The sequence below is a fragment of the Triticum dicoccoides genome, chromosome 4B, assembly GCF_002162155.2.
Source record: "Triticum dicoccoides isolate Atlit2015 ecotype Zavitan chromosome 4B, WEW_v2.0, whole genome shotgun sequence".
In the NCBI taxonomy this organism is placed as follows: domain Eukaryota; kingdom Viridiplantae; phylum Streptophyta; class Magnoliopsida; order Poales; family Poaceae; genus Triticum; species Triticum dicoccoides.
Genome location: NC_041387.1, coordinates 666,061,237 through 666,084,584, shown reverse-complemented (window position 1 = coordinate 666,084,584; position 23,348 = coordinate 666,061,237). Strand labels below are relative to the sequence as shown.

Below are 23,348 nucleotides of genomic sequence, written 5' to 3'. Positions count from 1 at the left end.
ATAGTATGGGAAGATAAATATATTTTTTGTATTTTATAATATAGATGCAAAAAGTAAAGATGCAAATAAAAGTAGATTGGAAGCAATTATGATAAAGGATAGACCCGGGGGCCATAGGTTTTACTAGAGGCTTCTCTCAAGATAGCATAAGTAATATGGGGGGTGAACAAATTACTGTTGAGCAATTGATAGAAAAGCGAATAATTATGAGATTATCTAGGCATGATCATGTATATAGGCATCACGTCCGCAACAAGTAGACCGACTCTTGCTTGCATCTACTACTATTACTCCACACATCGACCGACTCCTGCCTGCATCTAGAGTATTAAGTTCATAAAGAACAGAGTAACGCATTAAGCAAGATGACATGATGTAGCGGGATAAACTCAAGCAATATGATATAAACACCATCTTTTTATCCTCGATGGCCACAATGCAATACGTGCCTTGCAACCCTTTCTGTCACTGGGTAAGGACGCCGCAAGATCAATCTAGTAGGCCAAACCAAACTGATAATTCGAAGAGACTTGCAAAGATAACTCAATCATACATAAAAGAATTCAGAGGAGATTCAAATATTTCTCATAGATAAACTTGATCATAAACCCACAATTCATCAGATCTCAACAAACACACCGCAAAAAGAGTTTACATCAATAGATCTCCACAAGAGAGGGGGAGAACATTGTATTGAGATCCAAAAAGAGAGAAAAAGCCATCTAGCTAATAACTATGGACCCGAAGGTCTGTGGTAAACTACTCACAACTCATTGGAGGGGCTATGGTGTTGATGTAGAAGCCCTTTGTCGTCGATTCCCCCTCCGGCGGAGCACCGACGAAGGCTCCAAGATGGGATCTCGCGGATGCAGATGGTTACGGCGGTGGAAATTGTGTTTCGTTGGCTCCATGTATGTTTTCAGGGTACGTAGGCTTATATAGGAGGAAGAAGTACATCGGTGGCCGCCCGAGGGGCCCACGAGACAGGGGGCGTGCCCTGTAGGTGTGGGCGTGCCCTCCCCTCTCATGGCCGCCTCGGCTACTTCTTGACTTGCACTCCAACTCCTCTGGATCACGTTCGTTCCAAAAAATCACGCTCCCGAAGGTTTCATTCCGTTTGGACTCCGTTTGATATTCCTTTTCTTTGAAATACTGAAATAGGCAAAAAAACAGCAATACAGGCTGGGCCTCCGGTTAGTAGGTTAGTCCCAAAAACGATATACATGTGTAAAATAAAGCCCATAAACATCCAAAAGGGGTAATATAATAGCATGGAACAATAAAAAATTATAGATACGTTGGAGACGTATCAGCATCATAATGAACTTCCGCTTCATGCACAACCAAGGAGGAAGGTTATAGATATATAGAGTCACGGGCCAGGTGTTGTGATTGCTGCTCTGCTCCCCGAAAGGATTAATGCCATCCGCGCTTAAACCAAACCATACGTTCCTTGCGTCACCTGCAAACTCCTCCCAATACTTTCTCTCGATTTTTCTCTACTGCGCCCCGTCAGCGGGTGCTCTCAACTTCCCGTCTTTCTTTTGGTCATCTCTGTGCGAGCGCATCAACTTGGCATGTTCTTTGTTTCTGAACAGGCGTTTCAACCGTGGTATTATAGGAGCATACCACATCACCTTGGCAGGAACTCTCTTCCAGGGGCGCTCGCCGTCAACATCAGCAGGGTCATCTCCTCTGATCTTATACCGCAATGCACCGCATACCGGGCGTGCGTTCAAATCCTCGTATGCACCATGGTACATGATGCAGTCATTAGGGCTTGCATGTATCTTCTGCACCTCCAATCCTAGAGGGCAAACAACCTTCTTTGCTGCATACGTACTGTCGGGAAATTCGTTATCCTTTGGAAGCTTCTTCTTCAATATTTTCTGTAGCTTCTCAAATCCTTTGTCAGACACATCATTCTCTGCCTTCCACTACAGGAATTCCAGTACGGTACCGAGCTTTGTGTTTCCATCTTCGCAATTGGGGTACGAACCTTTTTTGTGATCCTCTAGCATGCGATCGAACTTCACCTTCTCCTTTTCACTTTCGCACTGACTCTTTGCATCAGCAATGACCCAGCGGAGATCATCATCGGGCACATCGTCTGGTTCCTCTTCATCTTCAATAGCTTCCCCCGTTTCAACATCACAGTATTCAGGGGGCATATAGTTGTCATCGTGCTCTTCTTATTCCCTGTCTTCCATCATAACCCCTATTTCTCAGTGCTTGGTCCAAACATTATAGTGTGGCATGAAACCCTTCTCAAGAAGGTGGATGTGAAGGGTTTTCTGGTTAGAGTAAGACTTTGCATTCTCACAGATAGGGCATGGACAACACATAAAACCATTATGCTTGTTTGCCTCAGCCACTTCGAGAAAACCATGCACGCTCTTAACGTACTCGGAGGTGTGTCTGTCACCGTACATCCATTGCCGGTTCATCTGCATGCATTATACACACACACACACACACACACACACACACACACACACACACACACACACACACACACACACACACACACACACACACATATATATATATAATTAAGTGTGCTAAAACCATTACAGAACATCATGGATAGATAATTAAGTGACCAAATTAATAGAAGTTCATCATCGCATTAAAACCAAAGCACATACATAGTTCTCGTTGAACAACATATAGCTCTCCAGAGCATCTAATTAATTAAACCATACATTGAAACTATGTAAAACATTTCAATGCAAAAACAAATGCGATCATAATCTCAACCAAGGTAACAATTGATTCAACGGCATAATGATACCAAGCCTCGGTATGAATGACATATTTTCTAATCTTTCTAATCTTCAAACGCATTGCATCCATCTTGATCTTGTGATCATCGACGACATCCGCAACATGCAACTCCAATATCATCTTCTCCTCCTCAATTTTTTTTATTTTTTCCTTCAAGAAATTGCTTTCTTTTTCAACTAAATTTAACCTCTCGACAATAGGATCGGTTGGAATTTCCGGTTCACATATCTCCTAGATAAATAAAATCTATGTTACGTTGGTCGGCATAATTGTCATAAACAATAAATGAACCAAATAGTTATAAAGGTAATATATACCACATCCGGATCATAGACAAGACGAGGGCCGACAGGGGCGGATACAAAAACCATCGCACTATATAATAAGAAGCAATAATAAAATTAAGAAAATTAGACAAGTATCTATCTAATCATACAAGTAAGAATTTTTTTCTTTTAGAAAGAAGATAAGAACAAGAGGCTCACCACGGTGGTGCCGGCGATGAGATCGGCACGGGCGATCGACGGCGGTGAAGACGGGGACGGGACGTGACGGACCGCTAAACCTAGACAAATCTCGAGGAAAATGGAGCTTGGAGGTCGAGCTTCGAGAGGAGAAAGCTGAAATAGTGTGGCTCGGGCATTTCATCGAACACCCCGTGTGCATAGGAGGTGAGCTGGAGCACCACAGAGCTCTCCCCTCGCTGGCCCGAAAAACAGAGCAGTGGAGTGTTCTGCTCGCAGGCGAGGGGTATATATAGGCAACTCATTGTTCCTGGTTCGTGGCATCAACCAGGACTAATAGCCACCCTTTGGTACCGGATCAAGCCATCGACCGGTACCAATGATGGTGGGCCAGGAGCGAGGCCCATTGGTCCCGGTTCGTCCCACCAACCGAGACCAAAGGTGCCAGACGAACCGGGACCAATGCCCTCACGAGGCCCGGCAGCCCCCCTGGCCACACGAACCAGAACCAATGACCCCATGGGTCCCGGTTCGTGACTGAACCGGGACTAATGGGCTTATCAGCCCGGAACGTATGCCCTGTTTTCTACTAGTGGGGGGAGCGCTGCGACCTCTAGAGGCGAGATTGGCGGAAGATTTGAAAGCTCCTGGTCATGAGCCCTGGAACAGCTCGACACGCTGATCAAAATTGGAGACCATACCGAAGTGATCGTCGACAGAGAGGGGTTCGGTTCGAACATCAAGAGCGGAGATGAGAGGCTGATAATCCATGTCAAGCCCTGCGATGATGAACGAGATAAGCTCGTCCTCGCCGATTGGTTTTCCGGCCACTGCTAGTTCATCTGAGAGCAATCTCATGTGGCCAAAGAAAGCAGCGGCAGTCTGGGAGCCCTTCTGGGCATTAGTAAGGAAGATGCGGCAGTTGTTTGCACGGGAACGGGATTGGGCAGCAAACATGTTTGCGAGAGCTTCCCTGATGGCATGGGATGTTCCTAACGAAGCTACCTGAACCAATACTTCCTTGGAAAGATTACGGAGAAGGTATGCAACAATCTGTTGATCTTGAATCAGCCATGGGGTATAGGTAGAGTTAGGACTAGTTTGATCCTTTCCTTCTGAGGTTTTGGTGATAATGGTTTTGGGTGGTTCTGGGATTGTTTGATCGATATACCCATATAGACCCGATCCCATGATCTGGAAACGAGCTTGGGCTCGCCATAGGATATAGTTTGTACGGGAGAGAGGCTCGGATGTTGTGAAGTTCAGGCCGGTGGAGTTGTTTTGGCTGCTTGAAGACATGGTGGATGAACGTGGGTTTGGCCGGAGTTGGAGAGGGCTGGATGGATACGGCTGGGAGATGGGGATAGCTAGATGTTGAGGAACAAGTCTGCTCTGATTACCATGTTCGATGTGTATGAAGCGTCTCAAACCTCCATACACAGAGGCCCGCGATTATATATTGATTGCGTGAGGGTTTACATGGTTCGGTTGTAACAGTTAACAACCATGAAGAGATTACAGGAGGATACAAAGAGATAGACATGCGCAAGACTTGAACAGTAAAGATCTTCACCTATCTCTACATATCTAGGCGTGGCATACAAGTCACAATATTGTTTAACAAAAGTTAGCCCGGGAAAGTAATGATATGACACTGATCCTATTGTGGGGGATTGACATAATCTCCCAGGTCCCTACACACCCACATATCGAGCGAGGCGCACGCACGCACATAACTCCCCATGGAGCTCGGTTAAATTGGACGAAGCAGCGGTCCGACAGCGAGCCGGAGGAGGATCTGTGGCACCATCTCGTCCGGCACGTACGGTGTCAATCGGTGAATACATATGCATGGAATTTAGGTGGTTCGGATCCCAAAAATACTACTACTACCATCAGGAAGTAAATACGTGTGCCCACAAGGAGTCCGACTTGATACCTGCTTCGACTCCAACTCGGTAACTTGTTCGTCTTGACGACGTGTGAGCCGGGCCGGAGCGACGAGGCCAGCATCTTCAGCATGTCTTCGGGCAAGGCCATGTTCTCCTTCGACATCCCCAGCGGCTACGATCTCGCCAACGTCTGCAACGGCCTCCTCTGCTACGTGCACGGCAACGGTGGTATGTAACCCTGTCACCGGCGAGATGCTGGCGCTTCCCAGGGCGCCGCCGCTCACAGGAACCAAGGACAAGACACATCTCTTCGCCTTGGGATTCAGTCCACCCACCAATGAGTATAAGTTGTTCAGGTTCTCTAAGGTGCACATGGCCGTGTACACCTTAGGTGACACTCGCCGCTGGCGGCAACACTCGTTCCACTCACCGTCTCATCTGGCTGAAATCCTGACTTGGCCGCCACTACTGATCGACGGCAAGCTGTATGTGGTGACGATAGGTTGGAAGCGAGTGTTGGTAGTCGATGTGCTTACAGAGACATACCGCACGTACCGTCTCCCAGAGCATGAGACTCTCGACTATGCCAAGCGGCTAGTGGGTGCCTTCGAGCTCGACGGCCAGTTGTGCTTCGTCAAACAAGCCTGCCACGTGGGCCTCCACTTTTGGGTCATGTCGCTGCCGGAGGATGACAAGCCTCCACAATGGGATCTGCGCTATAACTTCCACATCAAGGAACCTTTTTACATCTTCAGGCCATGGAGCGCCTGGGTTGACGATGGCGACAAGATGCTCTGCTACATGAACGATGAAACTTTGTACAAGTATGACACCAGAACATGCTCACCGCTGATGCCTGACCAGGGTCAACAGCTGCGGTGGGACCAAAGGCTCCAAATCCCGATGTTTCGAATATCAGGGGAAATTTTGAAATGCCACTTTAGAATCCGTGGGGGTTATCGTCCCACCCTGCTCTCGCTTCTCACCTTTGCGTTACCGCCTCCCCAAGATGGCGAAGACAGAGAAAATTACAGACACCGATTCAAGCACACCTTGTCAAGTGTACTATATGGTGCCATCAGCAAATTAAGAAGAAGAAAGCAAAAGGAAAAAGAATAGATGACAAAAGTTGTACTCATTTGTTGATAGCTGATGTAAACTAAAAGCATTAGAAAATCAATTACATATACATACATATCGGCGTGGAATCATGTTACCCATGCAAAAAAAAAAATTCTAAGAATGCATGCATCTTCTATCTGGTGATATATTTGTGTATACTATCATTTTGGCATCCAAAGCGCTGCCCCAGCCAGTACAAAAGATTCCACGCTGACTTTGGAATTTTCAAGGTTAACTTCTACTACAACACTTGTATATACAGTACTTCAGGGCAGGGAAGGGAAAGTGTATCTCAGAGACAGCAGGTCAGTTTCTTTGCTTGTTCGAGTGACCCGCAGGAGTATCGTCAAGGCCTCCGTCACGCGGCCCGGCGCCGTGCTTCCCGTCTCCAACCTCACCTACTGTATTATCCATAGTTTTAAATAGCCGGCTATACTCTGCTATAGCCTTTTCAGCAGGTGCTGCTAAATAGTCGCCTTCGTAAATAGCACGCTATAGTCCGCTATAACTGTTGAAGGCCCAGTGCTATTTTTCATAGCCCGCTATTTAAGTATTGGAATTACCCCATGCCGCTCTCGACGGGGCCCTCCGCCGGCGGTGGATTCGTCGACGTCGTCACCGCGTTCGAGGGCAAGCCGTCGCCCCTGCTGGACCACATCTTTCTGCTCGGAGGCCGCATCATGGCCAACCCGTGGACAGGGCTCCCGGAGGTGCACTGCGACAAGCGGGGCGCGTTGCTCGTCGTCGTCGAGGTCGGGCGAGGCGCTAGGCTGCCTGGACTTCGGCGACATGGACGCATCGCTGGCGAGGGTCGGTGTCCCCGTCCAATACGGCGCGGACGCCGCGCTGTCGATGCAACTGGTGTCTTTCGCCTGCGGCTGGTTCGTTGTGGCCTGGACCTGGAGCACTAACCATGGCCTCGCGGACGGGTGCACGCTGTGCATGATCATTGACTCGTGGTCTGAGCTCGCGCGGGCCGGGATGATCGTCGCCACCCTGAACTTTGACTGATCCTTTTTCCGCCCTCGCACAGGGCCGTCGTACGACCCTTCGGTGGGCGAGCTGTTCATGCCGCTGGTGAGCGAGCGCCTCGTCAATGCCCTCACGGGCGGAAGCTCCTTGGTCTGCCGCACCTACTACGTCGAGGAGCGGGACCTCGCCATGCTGCGCGCGCAATCGACGGGCGACGGGGAGCACGGAGCGAGCCGTGTTGAGGCGGTGTCTGCATACCTATGGATGGTGTTCGCCGCCACCGTGGGCTCGTCGGACCAGAGTTGCCGCATGGGCTGGTGGGTGAATGGGCGACGGCGTCGCACCACCGCGCCGGAGGAAAACAGGCGCAACTACGTCGGCTATGTCACGACGTTCGCGGTGGCCGAGGCGAGCACGGACGCGATTCAGCGGCGGCCGCTCCCTGAGAACGCGTCGATGGTGCGCAAGTCGATTAGGTCGACAGCCACCGACGAGCATTTCGAGGAGCTGTTGGACTGGGTTTGTCACATAGTGACTGACATGTGGGTCCCACATATCATAACGGTCCCACATATCATAACGCCTTACGTGTTGGTCGAAATAAACGGAGTTGACTATCCACCCATGTCAGCGTGATGGGTGGGTCTCTCCTGTCATAAACGCGTTTAATTTGTCTAAACCGGTACCTATGCAAAAGTGATAGTTTTTAAGAAATTTTTAGCACAAAAAATGGTATGTTTTTTTATATGAAGGGGTTAGTTTTCGGGACAAATATCTCTAAATGATAGTTTTTTTGGCAATTACTCTCAATATGTGGTTCAGTTGGCAATGGGTGACCAATAACACGTCACGGGCCAGTGAAGGAGATGAAATTTCATACACTCCCACCTTTCAGTTTTTAACTCAAAAATCTCCTCAACCAAGACAAATGATCAGTGAAGAAGCAAATTCCGTACTTTGCAAATCTATCGAATTAGTGAATGAGATGAAATTAAGGGTGGCTCGCAAGGCCTTGGAAATTTGGTCCGTGTCAACCAACGGTCAAGTGAAGGATAGGCTGACGAAGCGGAACGATGCACAGCAGCTAAGACAGACAGTTTTGTTAGCTGATTAGTTTGATTGAGGGGAGTGTAAAGATCTGGGTGTTGTATCGGCACACCTAATTAGTCAACTTGTACGCATGAGGGTAAATCCAAATGAAATCATACCAGATCATATAATAGTGTGCCATGCTTGAGTAGAGGAGCCATTGACCGTGATATAACACATATTAATTGGTCTACTATGAGAACCACTGGCCTAATGAGCCAACTTGTGAGCATGAGGGTTGTTAGCATCCGATCTTGAGGGACGCAACTACCAATTTAGTGCCACATATATATGAGGAGAGGAGCCAATAACCAGCTATATATAGGAGCACATAGTTGACTTGGCCTGCTACTACCTAATTATAGTTGATGTCTGCACATGCATGTCTATGGTGTACGTTCCACAATAATGAGAGCAAGCAATGCATGCCCGTGGCGTGCTCCGCAAAAAAAATCAGCCAATTCCAGCTAGTGCCATGAGGGCACATGTACTGTAAGCAGCGCGTGGCTTGTTGTAAACTACGTACATAGGGTCAGAGCATCGATCCATGAGGGTACACGATCTGATTCTGATCTGATCATCAACATGTACACAACCTCTTGCATCATGTATAATCCGGCTATAAATAGCACCCAAAACAACCCGAGGACATACAGCGGTACAATCACATACACATGTGACTAGCTTTCTCAATCAAAGCTCTAGCAATGGCGCCGCCGCCATCGTCCAAGCTCGCCCTCCTGCTCCTTGCCATGGCACTGACGGTCTCCACAGTTCGCGGTTGCGGATACAACTGCCCGTCCCCATCTCCGCCGCCGCCGCCGCCAACACCGTCGTGCCCGGGATACAACTGCCCGTCCCCGTCTCCGCCGCCGCCGCCCTCACCGCCGCCGTCGCCACCACCACCATCAACCAGCTCTGGCTCGTGCCCGAATCTGCAAGTGTGCGTCAATGTGCTGAACCTGCCGATTCTCAGTCTCGGCTTGTTTGCGAATGAGTGCTGCCCGCTGCTCTACGGGTTGGCCGACCTGCAAGCTGCCGCGTGCCTCTGCGACGTCCTCGGCGGGGTCCTCGGCCTCCGCCTCGACGTCATACTCCTCCTCAACCAGTGCAACATTCGCTGCGAATCCACCTACACCTGCCCGCGCTGATCGATCAACCGTACACATATATGTGCTCTTTGCAAGTTTGCGTTCCAGTTCATCTTATATCTCAGTCTTGTGCATGAATGCATGCAACGGTGTTCACTAGGTAGATACTCCCTCCGTTCGGAATTACTTGTCGCAGAAATGGATGTATCTAGATGTATTTTAATTCTAAATACATCCATTTCCGAGACAAGTAATTCCGAACGGAGGGAGTACATGCGTAATCGTAAAAGTGTGTCTTGTTGCGTTGTTGGAATTAATACTGTACCAAACATGCATGCATATGTACGTGGAATAAAAGTACGTTGAAGTTGTCTAACAATGTGCTTATATCATCTGGGATATTCATGTCTTTGTATCATCTGAGATGTCCGGGCTGTGCATGCATGAAAGCTTCTGATTTTCCTTTTCTTTTGATGAAGAAGGATAGAAAATTACGTGAAAACCAAGTTTCGGTGGAAACCGATGAAAACCACCAGGAACAATGTTTTAATGTCTTGAAAAAATCTCAATGGGCATCAATACAACATGGGGTACTATCTTTGTGATAGCATCTATTCTATACTCATCAGAATAACTCATGGTGGGTGCTGCATCTAGAGCCAGAGTTAAGGGCCCGTTGGTTTGGACTAGAGCCACTCTCTAGTGCAAGATCTATTCCTTGCTTATTGTGACGACATCATAAGTCTCGTCCGCAGCGCCCATACTTTTAGGCTGACCCGTTAACCTTTTTGGGTCTGTCATTTGATCGACCAGTACATTCGTTGTTGTTCCTGATTTTTTTTGTTTTCATTTGTTTTTCACTATATTTTTCTTTGTTTCTTCGGTTTCTCGGTTTTTTGTTTCCATTGTTTTTTTTGCCGGTTTGTCTTCTTTTCTGGTTCTGACGTATTTTCCAGTTTTTGCATCGGTTTTCACGGTTTTCATCTTTTTCCTTTGTTTTTCCACATATATGTTTTTGACGCGTACTTCCTTGTTCATACACATTATATATTTTTGGTATAACATAAAACATTTCTTATATGTATTTAGCACCTTTTGAATGCATGATTAACACATTCTGATGTCTACTTTTTTCCATATACCTTTTATATATTTTGTACACCAGGAACATTTTATACATGTGTTAAAAAATTTACATACAAGATTAAAATTTCTTATATTTTTGGAAGCTTCTATGGACCAGTTCGTTGAACCTTCTATCGTATTTGGCCTGTTTTGGGAATATTCCACACCGTTTTTTATTTTTGTTTTTTCTATGTTTTATCTTTATCAGTTTTTTGGCTCTCTTTTTCTACAGGTAATTTTTTTACAATAGGTATTTTTTTTGGCTTTCTTTTTGAAATACATGTCTACTTTTTTCACTACACATTAAACAGTTTTTGTAGACATGGAGATCTTCTCTGTAGATACACGTTGAATTTTTTTCAAATATATGATGAACACTTTTCTTTAAAAACCAATGCGTGGATACTTGTCCACACCAACGACCATGCATGTATAATATACCTGGCCATGGGCAGTCCGGCCCGGAAGGCATGAGCCGACCCGGCACGAAATGTCCGACCCGGTCGGGCCCGAGATTGTCCACAGGCCGGGCCTGGGCCTAGATTTTGAAGAGGCCCAACCCGATGCCTGGCGGGCTTTTACACTGTCGGGCCGGGCTTGGGGCCTGATTTTTACACCCGACGCCAGGGCCTGAGTTTTCTGCATCAGGCTTGGTTAGGCCCGTCTCGAAGACCGTCCGAGCCCGAGGGATGGCCAGATATAATGTATAAGCCAAAGCTAGCTATGAATAGTTGACTTCTCATGCTCTCCTTTTAATATGCATTTGCTATACGTATCCATGCATGGTATCAAACTAAGTAGCAACTACGGCATGCATGCCCATGGCATGAAAATCGTCACACAGCATATCTTCAGCGCATTCCAGCCACTAGTATCCCGCTATTCTGTGTGCGGAGCTTGTTTGAAAATACACATGCCCATCAAGTATTGAAACTCGCCGGGCGTATATTATAGTTTAAGCTAAGTTGTAGATGGAGTTTATTATAGTTTAAGTTAAGTTGTAGAATCAAACTTGAATGCTATACGTGCGACCGGGCTATAAATACCACCCCCACACAGCTCAAACTCACAGCGCCTACAAACCCTTGCTAGTTGCTTCCTATAGTAAGCCTTGCTTCCTCTCGACCAAGGCTAGCTTTCGCAATGGCGCCATCGACCAAGCTCTTCCTCGTGCTCCTCGGCCTAAACTTGATGGTCACCGCTGTGCACGGTGGTTGCGGACCCCACTGCCCTACCCCGACCCCACCGCCGCCTCCATCGACCAACGGCGGCTCGTGCTCGATTGACACGTTGAAGCTGCGCGTGTGCGCCAACGTGCTGAACCTGCTGAAGCTCGGGCTTGGCGTGCCGCCCAGCGAGCGGTGTTGCCCGCTGCTGGCCGATCTGGCCGACCTGGACGCTGCGGTGTGCCTCTGCACCGCCATCAGGGCCAAGGTCCTCGGCGTCATCAAGCTCAATGTCCCCGTCGACCTGGTGCTCCTGCTCAACCACTGCCACAAGACCTGCCCGCCTGGCTTCACCTGCCCGCACTGATCGAACAAAGTACTCGGCCAAGCATGGCATGCTGCGTACACATGCCATGCATGCAGCCGTCTATACACCACTCCAGTTTGTGTTTGAGTTCATCTATATGTCTTGTGCATGCCTAGGTTCTCTGTCATGCATTAGCATTATGCATGCATGCAGTGATCACTAGGTAGGTACGTAAACATAAGTGCATGAAAGTGTGTCAAGTTTGTGGTGTCCAAATAAATGACCCACGTAACCGGGGATTTGTATCATCATCTGAAATACTGTACCGGGCGCCTATATGCCCCTAGCTTGTATCATCTGAAATCTGATGAAGTTGTGTAAACTCGAGATGTGTGTTACATATATATTGCCGCGTCATATTCCACTCCGAAAACACATACTTGCACCGAGATCAAAGCCAACCCTAAGTTTTATATGGATCGTAGGAAGAGAAACATAAATAAATTGGATCAAGGATGGATGAATTTAGTATTGACGAGCGACTTGCAGACACATGGCAAGGGAGCTGTGATGCGATACCATGCAGCAGCGATGTTTATATCGGCTGGCATTTCATATCATCCTTACATCCAGTTACAGACCCAAAAACTTCTTGAAGCATATCAAAATGTTTAGAGTTGCATCTTCTTTGCACGGAAGTCATTGTAAAAGAAGTGGATGCTGCTTATGGCTTGGTGCGACCTTTGTTGTCTTGCACAACTCCTCGGAGTAAAGTAAAAAAGGCCGTGTTTATTAGTCTTTGTTGTCTTGCACAACTCCTTTCCCTGCTCAAACATTACTGTTACATGTTTTGGGTGGCTGATGTTGTTTGGGTATCATTTTTTGCGTTTTCCTTTTGTCTCATTTTTTCCCTTTTAACCTTTTCTCGTGTTTTTTATGTTTTACCTTTTCAAATTTTATTTGCATCCATTTTACTTTGTTCATTTTCTGCCATGTCTTTGTTTTTTCATTTGTTTTCTTATGCTTTTGGAAAAATACCGGAATATCCATATTTATTTATTTAAAGCATATGAACATATATTTAGATGTTCATGAATAACTCTTCTTCAGAACATGTTTTGGGATATTTAGAAATACATTTTAAACATGAGATGACCACTTTGTTCAAATATATGCATATTTATGGTGAGGTACATGCACATTTTTAAAATTGATCTGCAACATGTGATTTTATCAATCTTTCAAACTAACCTTAACATCTGTGTCTGAAAAATATTAAATTAAAAACATACTTTCTAACAAATAAAACATATTAGTAGATGGCCTAGCCAATTAAGCATTAAGGATCTGTCAAGGCGTGCAATGCCACACTATTCTTCGCAGAAACGTTGAATATGATGACTCATTCATCCTTGCACAAACTAGAAATTTGTTAGCTACATATTAGTCCATCGAAAAATAAAGCTAGATTCATCCGTGCATAAAGTAGAAATTATTTTTTTAGCTATAGATTAGTTGTACTGTGCGTTTTTGCGACAACAAACAGTACACTCATTTATTTTACCTAGATTAGAAGCTCCAACAGCGGCATACTGTTTTTTTCACAGATAGAATGCATATGATTTCACTTTTACTATTCTCAGTAGCTAACACTTTCAAAGTATTGATTATCTAAAATTGCATACTTACACGTGACATAAAAGTTCAGTACTCAAAGTGCGCAATTTTGCAAGAACTCGTACGTTTAGTCTAGGTGTTGATCCAATGATTGAAAAGATGACTAGAATATAAATATATTATAGAAAATTCAAAAATAGCAAATTATACCTCTCTGCTTCCCAAAATATAAGGCGCACTTGACTTTGCACGGTCTTTGATCCATGGCTTTAACCACTAATACTCCCTCTTTTCTGGTTTATAGGGCTTATCTCAAATTTTTCGTTTTACCGATTTAAAGAGGTCATCTCCATCTCATATTGAGATTTCGAGGCGCATTAAACATTTGCATGCATGAATTAAAAAGGAACTCACCAATGCATGCAATGTTCCTACTCATCTAGAGTACGAGATACATTCCTTCACTCACCATCTGTCTTGGTTGATGAGATTTCGTACTTGAGCCCTATAAATAGGAAAGGAGGGAATATATATTAAAGTACAAGGATTGAACATGTGTGTGTGTGTCTATATATTCTAAACATACAATACGTGAAAATCATAGTCAAAGTTGTTTAACAAAGGCCAAAAAAGTCAACCGGCACTTTATATTTGGGAAAGAGGAGGTAATTTCTTCACGTGCCCTTGTTCACATGGCGGCCTAGCTCCATCACATGAATATTGTAGCTAGTTTTTTAGGGGGTATTTTAAGCTAGCTACTATAACAGTGTAATGCCCTTGTCAATATCGAGATTATTTTCCAGCGCCACCACTGCCCACTGCCCACTGGGGACGATATTTTAAGTTAGCTACTACAACAGTGTAATTCCCTTGTCAATATCGAAATTACTTTCCAGCACCACCACTGGCCACTGGGGACGAATAACAAATAATTAGACAGCTAGCCAGTATATAATAAACCAAAGTACGAGACGTATAGCATGTGCATGGATGGCCACCTAGAGCCAGTATATTTGCCTCCCGTGAACTTGCAGATCAGTTTATGCGCTATCATACATATATATTCCTTTGTCCAATTCTATGTGTGCCCTCAAGATAACAGCAAAATTTGTAAACCCATCAAACATATCTTATGGTTTTTGTTCGTTAGCGAACAAATTAAGCTCCAATAATGGTACACTAGTGGTTGTACATATTTTTCGCAAATTACGGCCAGTGTCAAATTCGATATATCATGACGTGCTTGCCCTTGTTGCAAAATGCACACTACATCCCGGCCTATAAATACCACCCCAAGCAACCAAAAAAAAGCATCACAAGCTAGCAAGCCCACCTAGCTCAGCCACAAGCCTAGCCAGTACACTCCAGTTGGCCACTTGCAAGATCGCCCTCTTCCTCGCCTTGAACCTGGTCCTAGTGGCAGCTGCGCATGGCTGCGGGTCGTACTGCGGCAACACACTGGCCGTCCCAGTGCCAACCCCGCCGATCGTCGTGCCCCCGCCGGCCATCCAAGTCCCAACCCCGCCGATGACCGGTGGCGGCAGAGGCACCTGCTCGATCAACACGCTGAAGCTGAAGGCGTGCGCCAACGTACTGAACCTGCTAGAGCTCAACCTAGGCGCGCCGGCGAGCGAGAACTGCTGCCCGCTGCTGGGCGGGCTCGCCGACCTCGACGCCGCCATCTGCCTCTGCACCGCCATCAAGGCCAATGTCCTCGGCATCAAGCTCAACATCCCCGTCGACCTCGTTCTCCTCCTCAACCAGTGCGGCAAGACCTGCTCCGCCGACTTCACCTGCCCAAGCTGATCCACCCATCATCCCTCGAACCCTCGAACCATGCATCACAAACCATGTGTCGTCGTCATCATACTCGTCTTTGGTTTGCATGCCATCACACCCGTCACTCGTGCATGCATGCACGCTTACGTGTTCATTTCTTCCAGGGACTGCTTATAAGATAGTCGTTGATCATTGTATTCCGATAGGATATCTAAATGCATGGTTCACATATTTGTAAAATGATATACATACGTGGAATAAAATGATTCAAGTTGTGTTAACTCAACCCGTGATATATTGCCAGCTTGTATGCAAGCATTATTGCGTGAATGATGATCAGATCCACATCTTGTACCTGATCATGGTGTCTATTCTTTGCTTTTGCGAGTTTCAACAGCAGCAACTCGCTTGGCATGATTCTCTTTTTGTTAAGCTTAAGAAGCACCACAAAGAACCATGCATCTGTGAAATAGAAGGATGGTTTGGATAATGTATCATGGGATCGATAAACTCAACTATAAATCTTTTGCAGTGTAAAGCGAGTAAATTTTATTTGAACCAGATCTCTATGATGCTGCAACACTTTGACATAAATTTTGTCATTGTGATAATTTAATTTGAATCAAATTTCAGCTTCATAATTTCACGCTAAACTAAATGGCTGACCTGATCGGTTTTGACAATAGGGTCTTGGGCAACAGCTCAAGCTAAAACCTGGCTCAAAGTGTCCAGAAAATAAAACCTGGCTCCCACCAGAATATCAAAATACCTGTTTTAAACAAAAATGTACTGTGTATACACACATGAATGTAGTGTTGTTAGTGAAGTCATATAACATGGTCTAGCTAGATAAATCCCAGAAGGAAGAAGCTGGGTAGCCATACATCTAAATTTATGAATAGCTACCAATTATATATATGATCCAAAACTTCCAAATATATCAGTACATACAAATGTCTCTATTAAACTTACACATAAATACTTATCATGAGCATCATATGTTTTTATGAGCACGTAATTTCTGGATCCTTTGCATTGGGATTACTAAGTTTGAAAGAATGAAACTGTGTAGAAAAATGTCCTACATAGTCCTTTCGGATGAAGGAATAATTATCCTTGCAACAATTTCCAAGGACGTTCTCTATCTTTTAAATTCCTATGAAACTTATGTCAACAGTTGCTTTTCATGTGAATATATTGGTCAAACTTTACATATTTTAATATTATAAAAAAACAACAAATATAATGTTATTTTTTTCATTTAAACAACATTAACATTTCACATGCATATTGTGATTTAAAGTTGTTCAGGTTCGACTTTCGTATATCTAGAAGGACATGTATTTCCAAATGGGGGAGTATTTTTCTTGGGAAACTAGCAGTGGCATCTTAATACTACGCTTTCTAGTTCCCTCAGTTTCATGATCGTGTGTTACAACAATAGTATAGCCCCATTTACTTATTCCTGTAATTACCAAAACCAGTAAACCTTTAAAATACACAAGAGTGCTAGAAAACAGTTCAATTCATTCGACAATTTCATGAAAATAATAGGTTGCAATTCTATTCTTGCAAAATATTGCAGAAAAACAACTACAAATTATATTGGTCCAGTCCCTTAATTGTGGCCCTCTCTGCATAAAATCCTCAGTACAGAAGGGATACATGGCAAAATTTTAGGGAGTTTTTAGGGTACATTGTACTATGGAATTTATTGTGTAGTAGTATTAACTTGACCCAATGGTTAATATATTTCGACTTGTAGTTAGGCTGAATGTCAACTTCGTAATTTCCCATTAGCCTAATATCATGTTTGTTCTTTCACATGTTACCGATCCTAATTAATCTATGATTGTTCTAACAATTACAGCCGCAGATGCAGTTAACACTTCACGGCACGTGTTGCTGGCCATTGCCCACTGCCCGCCGCACACTGAAGCGTCTCCTCCACCGTCCCGGTGCTGCCTACGTGCATCCGCCTGCTTCCCCCTCATCCAGCCATCCATATGCATGTCGTCGTCTCTTGGAAACGAGTTTATCACTCAACCTTCTAACGAGAACCAGTACTAATTCATATGGTACTTTACTTGTACTCCCTCCCTTCTAAAATAGATGACTCAACTTTGTACTAACTTTAGTATAGAGTTGAGTCATCTATTTTGAAACGGAGCGAGCAGTATATACACTGGTTTCAGAAGTATAATAGAAAGGATGTGGTGCGATTTGGCTAGCTTGACCTCTGATTGTCTCAGGACTTGAGGCGCGGCTTAGGACATTCGCGATTAGTAGCTGCCTTCGATTGGAGATTTCTACCAATACTTCTGATGCAAACATCGAGACGAATTCGGCCCGGACAGGGCACGATTTCCAAAGCAAATCACGAATGGTAGCCGAGTTCATCCGTTGATAATATGAAATGCGTAATCTACTTTAGCTCGCTTTTGCAGGGAACTTGGTGGAATTTTTCTTTGCTGTTTATAACAGTAAATTTCCTAATGTGCCCTTGATGTCCAAATATACTACCAGATTGTTTCCGTGTATTGTCAGATTCGGGCAGCTGGATCACAAAAAAAAGGCCCAAAATAATTTAATGTACTGTAAAGGACTCAAAATATGTACGCCCTCCGTACAGAAAAACAACATTTTGGACTTATCTTAAATGAAAGTTGAAAATTTCGACCACCAATTCTCTTTTATATCCCTCTCAACTAAAATCTATGTTATATTTTTTTTTGAAACTAGAAAATCATATGCTTAAATTTGTATTGGGAAGTTAAATTTATTTTGTTGTAGTTGTACCTCTATTTATGTATCAACTTGTGGTCAAAGTTACACTTTGTGTCAATGTTTAAAACATCAAAATTTTCGTGAACTAAGAAAGTACACTGGATAGGTAAATAATGGACGAAGACTGAAACCCATCCGCTAGAAACGAGCCATTTTCGAGCGTTTGATGCTGAAAATATCAGTTCTTGTAAGGCCATTTGCACTCCATCCTGTCAGATACGCTCTACCTTTCTTGGATCTCAAGTTGTCAACTCTCTAGTTTGTGTCATAGTCTAGAAGTAATCCCTTCTAGTAGCAATCGAATTGACTCAATGTTTGTACATATACGGGAAGTTCTAGCAGCTAGAGAGAGCAATGTTTGGATGCACCTCATTAGTATATCCTAGTACATCGCTCCACCACATGTACAGCTAGATATGTAGAACCTCTCTGCCGAACTGATGGAGATCGACGTGCGTGAATGTCTCTCGCTACCTAGGCGACCCTGCCGACATGGAAGGATATATGTCCATGCATACGTGAACTCTTGATCGACCATACAAAACTACAAGGAAAAAGAATAAACCTAACCAGTAATATATGTTAGAGTACCAGCACCGCACAAACTTCGAGACCACTTGCATAAACGATAAGGTAGAGATCCATTTGACAACGATCGACCGACGCGTGAATGAGCTGCGGATTCGTGCAAATAATCAGTAACTGGACGTGCGTACGTAGACGTTTAGCTGTTCCCGATCGATCGTGTGAAATGAAGAATAAAATGTCTCCGTTGGTCACATCATGCATGTTTGACCTAACAGCTACTGTATGTCTTTTTTTTTAACATAACAACTAGTGTACGTAGAACGGCATGCATGCATATATACTCCATCCTTTCCTAAATAGTCTTTTCATATTTCAATAAGGACTACATACAGATTTATATAGACATATTTTAGAGTGTAAATTTACTCTTCCTATGTAGTCCACATTGGAATATCTTAATAGACTTATATTTAGGAACGGCGAAAGTAGATTTGGTCTGACACGTCGTCTCTGAACTATCGGATATCGTGGGTCACCAAGCTCGGCCGCTGGCATGCATGGCACGGCCAGCACGGGAGGCTACCTGTTTATTCACTTTTACATGGTACTCCGTTCGTATTTTTTTTGGCCTTTTCTATGACTTGAACCGCCTGGTCCGAACTAAGTTAAGTAATACCTAATTTGACACTTCAAAATCCTGACGGCGCATCCATTAAAGATCACGAACACAAACGTTCTCAACAGCATGGCTGCCATGGGGCGGCATGACGATGGGTCTATTGTATTGCGGATCATGGTGTAACTCCACGGGCACATGTGATCGTCCAAAGATAAGCTGACGATTGGACCGTCGATCCCATTGATTGGTGGGCAAGCACAATCGGGATCTCAGGTACTCTATTTCATCCCTTAATATTAGCCTTTCATATTTTGGGTCAAATTTTAAACATAAATTTAGCTAATATAATATGAGTTATAGTAGTAAAATAATAACATTTGAAACTTTGCTTGAATATGAATATAAAGATATATTCTGTATGCATGTAACTTATATTTTATTAGTCAAATATATGATCAAAATGATATTATGAACCTGGACGAAGAAAGTATGTGCTAACGATGCCTCTCTTAGGGTTGGGTCACATGTTGTGGAGCGGATTAGTGTCACAAGGGAGCAACTTGCACTGCTACAAATGGGCATCCACCCAAAGTAAATAGTCAAACTGGTTTGTGAAAATTAAAATCCTATGGGAAATGTACCCTCTTCTTGCTCAAGTTGTGGTTCGGCAGGACCCCGTTATGCGATGATTTCATGGTTCTCTTTGCGATCTGCTCGGACCCGATGCTCTTGGTTGCCTCGGCAACCAACAATGGGAATCATAACATCTTCTGACAAAAATTTGGCTCCAAGGAAACGTAAACATTTGCATATACCAATTTGCCAAAGAGGGGAGCGATGGGGAAAATGCTCCCTCGCTGTGGGGGTCCGTAGTTGTTGTTTCTTGGCACCTGGCTACCTGGGGCTCTATTCAGTCATGTCGTCATACCGTGCCCTATGGCATGCACCAACCCTTGCATTGACCACACCTTTGTGGAAAGTGCCTCTTCCTTCGAAGATCAAAATCATCGCTTGGTAGAAGCTCCATGATTTCCTCCCCTTGGATGCTTGGCTGGCGCAGCGGCCTATGTCGGGCAGTGGATTTTGCCCTCTTTGCGTGGCCCTTTCTGGGGTCCACATTTTCATTTCTTTTCCCGCTGCTCGTTCATAGGGAGCTTTGTTCGTGAGTCTCTGGGGCCTGAGTGGTAGGCTTTGAATTGGGCAAAAGTTCATAGAGGCTCAGTCCCACCGTATCGGTACCAGGAGGTGCCTCTTCTAGGTAGTGTTCATCGTGATGATCTAGACCCTACATACTGCATGTAACAAGATGGTTATCAAGCAGGTGTTTCTATGATGCGCTTATGACTCCATGTTTAAATTCATGTTTCTTGTAGTAGTGGTGCCTTCTTTGTAGGAAGCGAGACAAGGACCGACTAGGGGCATGCCACCAACTCGCTTCGCCCCCTAGCCAGTGATCTTTTGACTCCATTGATTCATGCATCACTTTTTATTTTGCATTTGGGCATGTTTGTGTTGTCACCCTAGCATACCACCTATTTTCTTTCATGTACTTGAACTACATGTCAGGAAGTGGTGATTGCTTGATTTATAAAGTGGGAGGAAATCCTATTCCGAGTAAAATGAGTGTGGGTTGAGTTTAGCAGGCGGAGGGTTTTAGATGATGTGCGGCTAGTAGCTTTATTTGGGTCTACACATTTTAGGTTGGCCTTCATTATTGCCACTTACCAATAAAATAATATGGGAGCTTATAGTGGTACACATACTTGAATGCATGCACAGCGAGAATTCATCATGGCAAACCCTATTTTACACGCATTGTTATTTTGGTAGTGTATATAGTTTGCATAGTTGTAAGACATGAAAAGATGATAAAATTCCAGTTTATCCCTAGAAGAAGAGTAGAATACGCCTCAAGGAGTGATCAAGCAAACGTGATAGAAGTCTTTAAGAATCACCCCCGCGTAATGAAAATGGCCATCTATTTTCTTTGTTTTCTTGCAAACTCCTTCCCCTGCTAACAGATTTCCATTTCAAACCAGGTTGTCCATTCGCTCATACGCACTTTATACAAAGGAGAGTGGGTGTTTCCCCAAAGTAAATATGCATGGGCGGGCTCACTCATGTTCTAAGTGTCATTTTTTGGGTTTTCACATTTGTGTGATGTTTTCCTTTCAATTTTTTGTTTGTTTTTTGCTTATTTTAAACTTTTATTTCATTTATGTTTACTTTGTTCATTACCATCATTTGTATGTTTTCTTGTAAAGCATATGAATATATAGTCAGATGTGCATGAATAACTCTTATTAAAAACATGTTTTTCGTACATAGGAATACATTTTAAACATGACCTGAGCACTTGTTGCAAATATGAATATTCATACTGAGGTACATGAACATGTCTGAATTTTCTCGCAATATATGATTTCACATGTTTTAATCACGCGTTAACATTTGTATCGCAAATATATTATAAAGAAACATTTTTGCATAGAATTAAACTCTAATAGTAGACGCGCCGTACCCTGTGGCTGGCCGAATAAGGATCTTTCGAGGCAAAATTCCCATTATCCTTCGCATAAAAAGTTGAATAGCATGACTCATTCATCCTTGCATACAAAAATAATCTGTTAGCTACAAATCAGTCCATAAAAAAATAAACTAGATTCATCCTTGCATATACTAGTAATTAATTTGTTTTCTACATATTAGTAGTAGTGTCTTGCAAACAACAGATACTAGATTCATTTATTTCAGCTCGAAGCTCAACAGAGGTATACAATTTGTCCGCGGATAAAAAAGAGCATATTTTCCCCTTTACTAAATCTCAGTGCCTTAAAACATTTTAAATCTGAGTACCTTAAACGCTACAGTATTACCTACTCAAAGTGCAGAAGCTTCATTACAATTAAAGAGTGAAATAAAGTTTTATTCTCCAAAGATTTTAAAAAATTAACTATACATTTATTTTTGACAGCAAAAATAGACAATTATCAATTTCTTCACGTGCCCTTATTCACACGGCGGTCTAGATCTATCACACACAAGAGTATTGTAAGCTAGCTATGATAGTGTAATTCCTTTGTCAGTGTTGGCATTATCTGTGAGCACCGCTGCCCACTGGGGTAGGATCAACTAATAATTAGACGGCTAGCTGTAGCGTACGTGTAACCAAAGGACGAAACATAAAGTAGACATCTCCTGCGCTGGTAGTAGCATGCATTTGTATGGCTACATGGAATAATAACCGACATAATAATCTCCTAAATTTGTCTCTAGCGAACCTCAAGATCAGGTTATGCCAGCTGGTAGCGCTGCGAGATATATTTCAATTGTCACATACTATGTGTGTCTTCTAGGAGAATGATCGCCTACCCATGGTCCATGTCATGCTTTGAGATTCATGCTATTTTTTTATTGTTGTCAAAACTTATCTTGTTTCATAATGTTCCGTTAGTTGTTATTATTATTCCAAAGTGTATCACCATGTTTCGTTGTGTATAGACAAAAAAGGGTGCACTTGTTTTAGATCGAGTTTGTTGCACAATGAAACATTATGATACACTTTAAAACAAGAGCAAAACCTAACGTAACACGCTGAAACAAGAAAAATTTGTCAAAACGAGGAAACACAACATAATTTCAAAGCAATGGTGGACGTTGGATCCATATACGTGATATCCCGGGCTAGAATATCATGTCTCGTGCCTAAATTATTGTCGAATTTGTGAACCCATCAAACATACATGCATATTGGAGTACATGGAAATTAGTTAACGTTTTATACTCCAATAATGGTACGCACGTAATATCGTATAATTATAGTAGTACTAGTAGTAGCAGCAGCGCTAGTGTTGGCAAATAATGTTTTCAAATTACGGCAAGAGTCAAACTCAACTGATCATGACATGAACGATGCACTTGCACTTGCACTTGCGTGTTACACCCCGGCCTAGCTATAAATACCACCCCAAGCAACCCAGGAAAAACATCCCAAGCTAGCAAA

The 23,348-nt window shown here is 43.8% G+C and overlaps 3 protein-coding genes across 3 annotated transcripts; all 3 read left to right on the top strand.

Moving 5' to 3' along the window:
- Positions 1–8,995: 8,995 nt before the first annotated feature.
- Positions 8,996–9,796, top strand: LOC119292204 (pEARLI1-like lipid transfer protein 3). The gene has a single exon (XM_037571035.1). It carries the CDS (start codon positions 9,034–9,036, stop codon positions 9,475–9,477), a length of 444 nt encoding a protein of 147 aa, XP_037426932.1. The 5' UTR covers positions 8,996–9,033; the 3' UTR covers positions 9,478–9,796.
- A 1,828-nt stretch (positions 9,797–11,624) lies between these two features.
- On the top strand, positions 11,625–12,417 carry LOC119292207 (cortical cell-delineating protein-like). Its single transcript, XM_037571037.1, has one exon. The coding sequence runs from the start codon at positions 11,686–11,688 to the stop codon at positions 12,073–12,075; it is 390 nt and encodes a 129-aa protein (XP_037426934.1). The 5' UTR covers positions 11,625–11,685; the 3' UTR covers positions 12,076–12,417.
- Positions 12,418–14,618: 2,201 nt separating this feature from the next.
- LOC119293032 (cortical cell-delineating protein-like) lies at positions 14,619–15,687 on the top strand. Its single transcript, XM_037571640.1, has 2 exons — positions 14,619–14,639; positions 14,944–15,687. Exons 1-2 carry the CDS (start codon positions 14,619–14,621, stop codon positions 15,436–15,438), a joined length of 516 nt encoding a protein of 171 aa, XP_037427537.1. The 3' UTR covers positions 15,439–15,687.
- Positions 15,688–23,348: the final 7,661 nt, after the last annotated feature.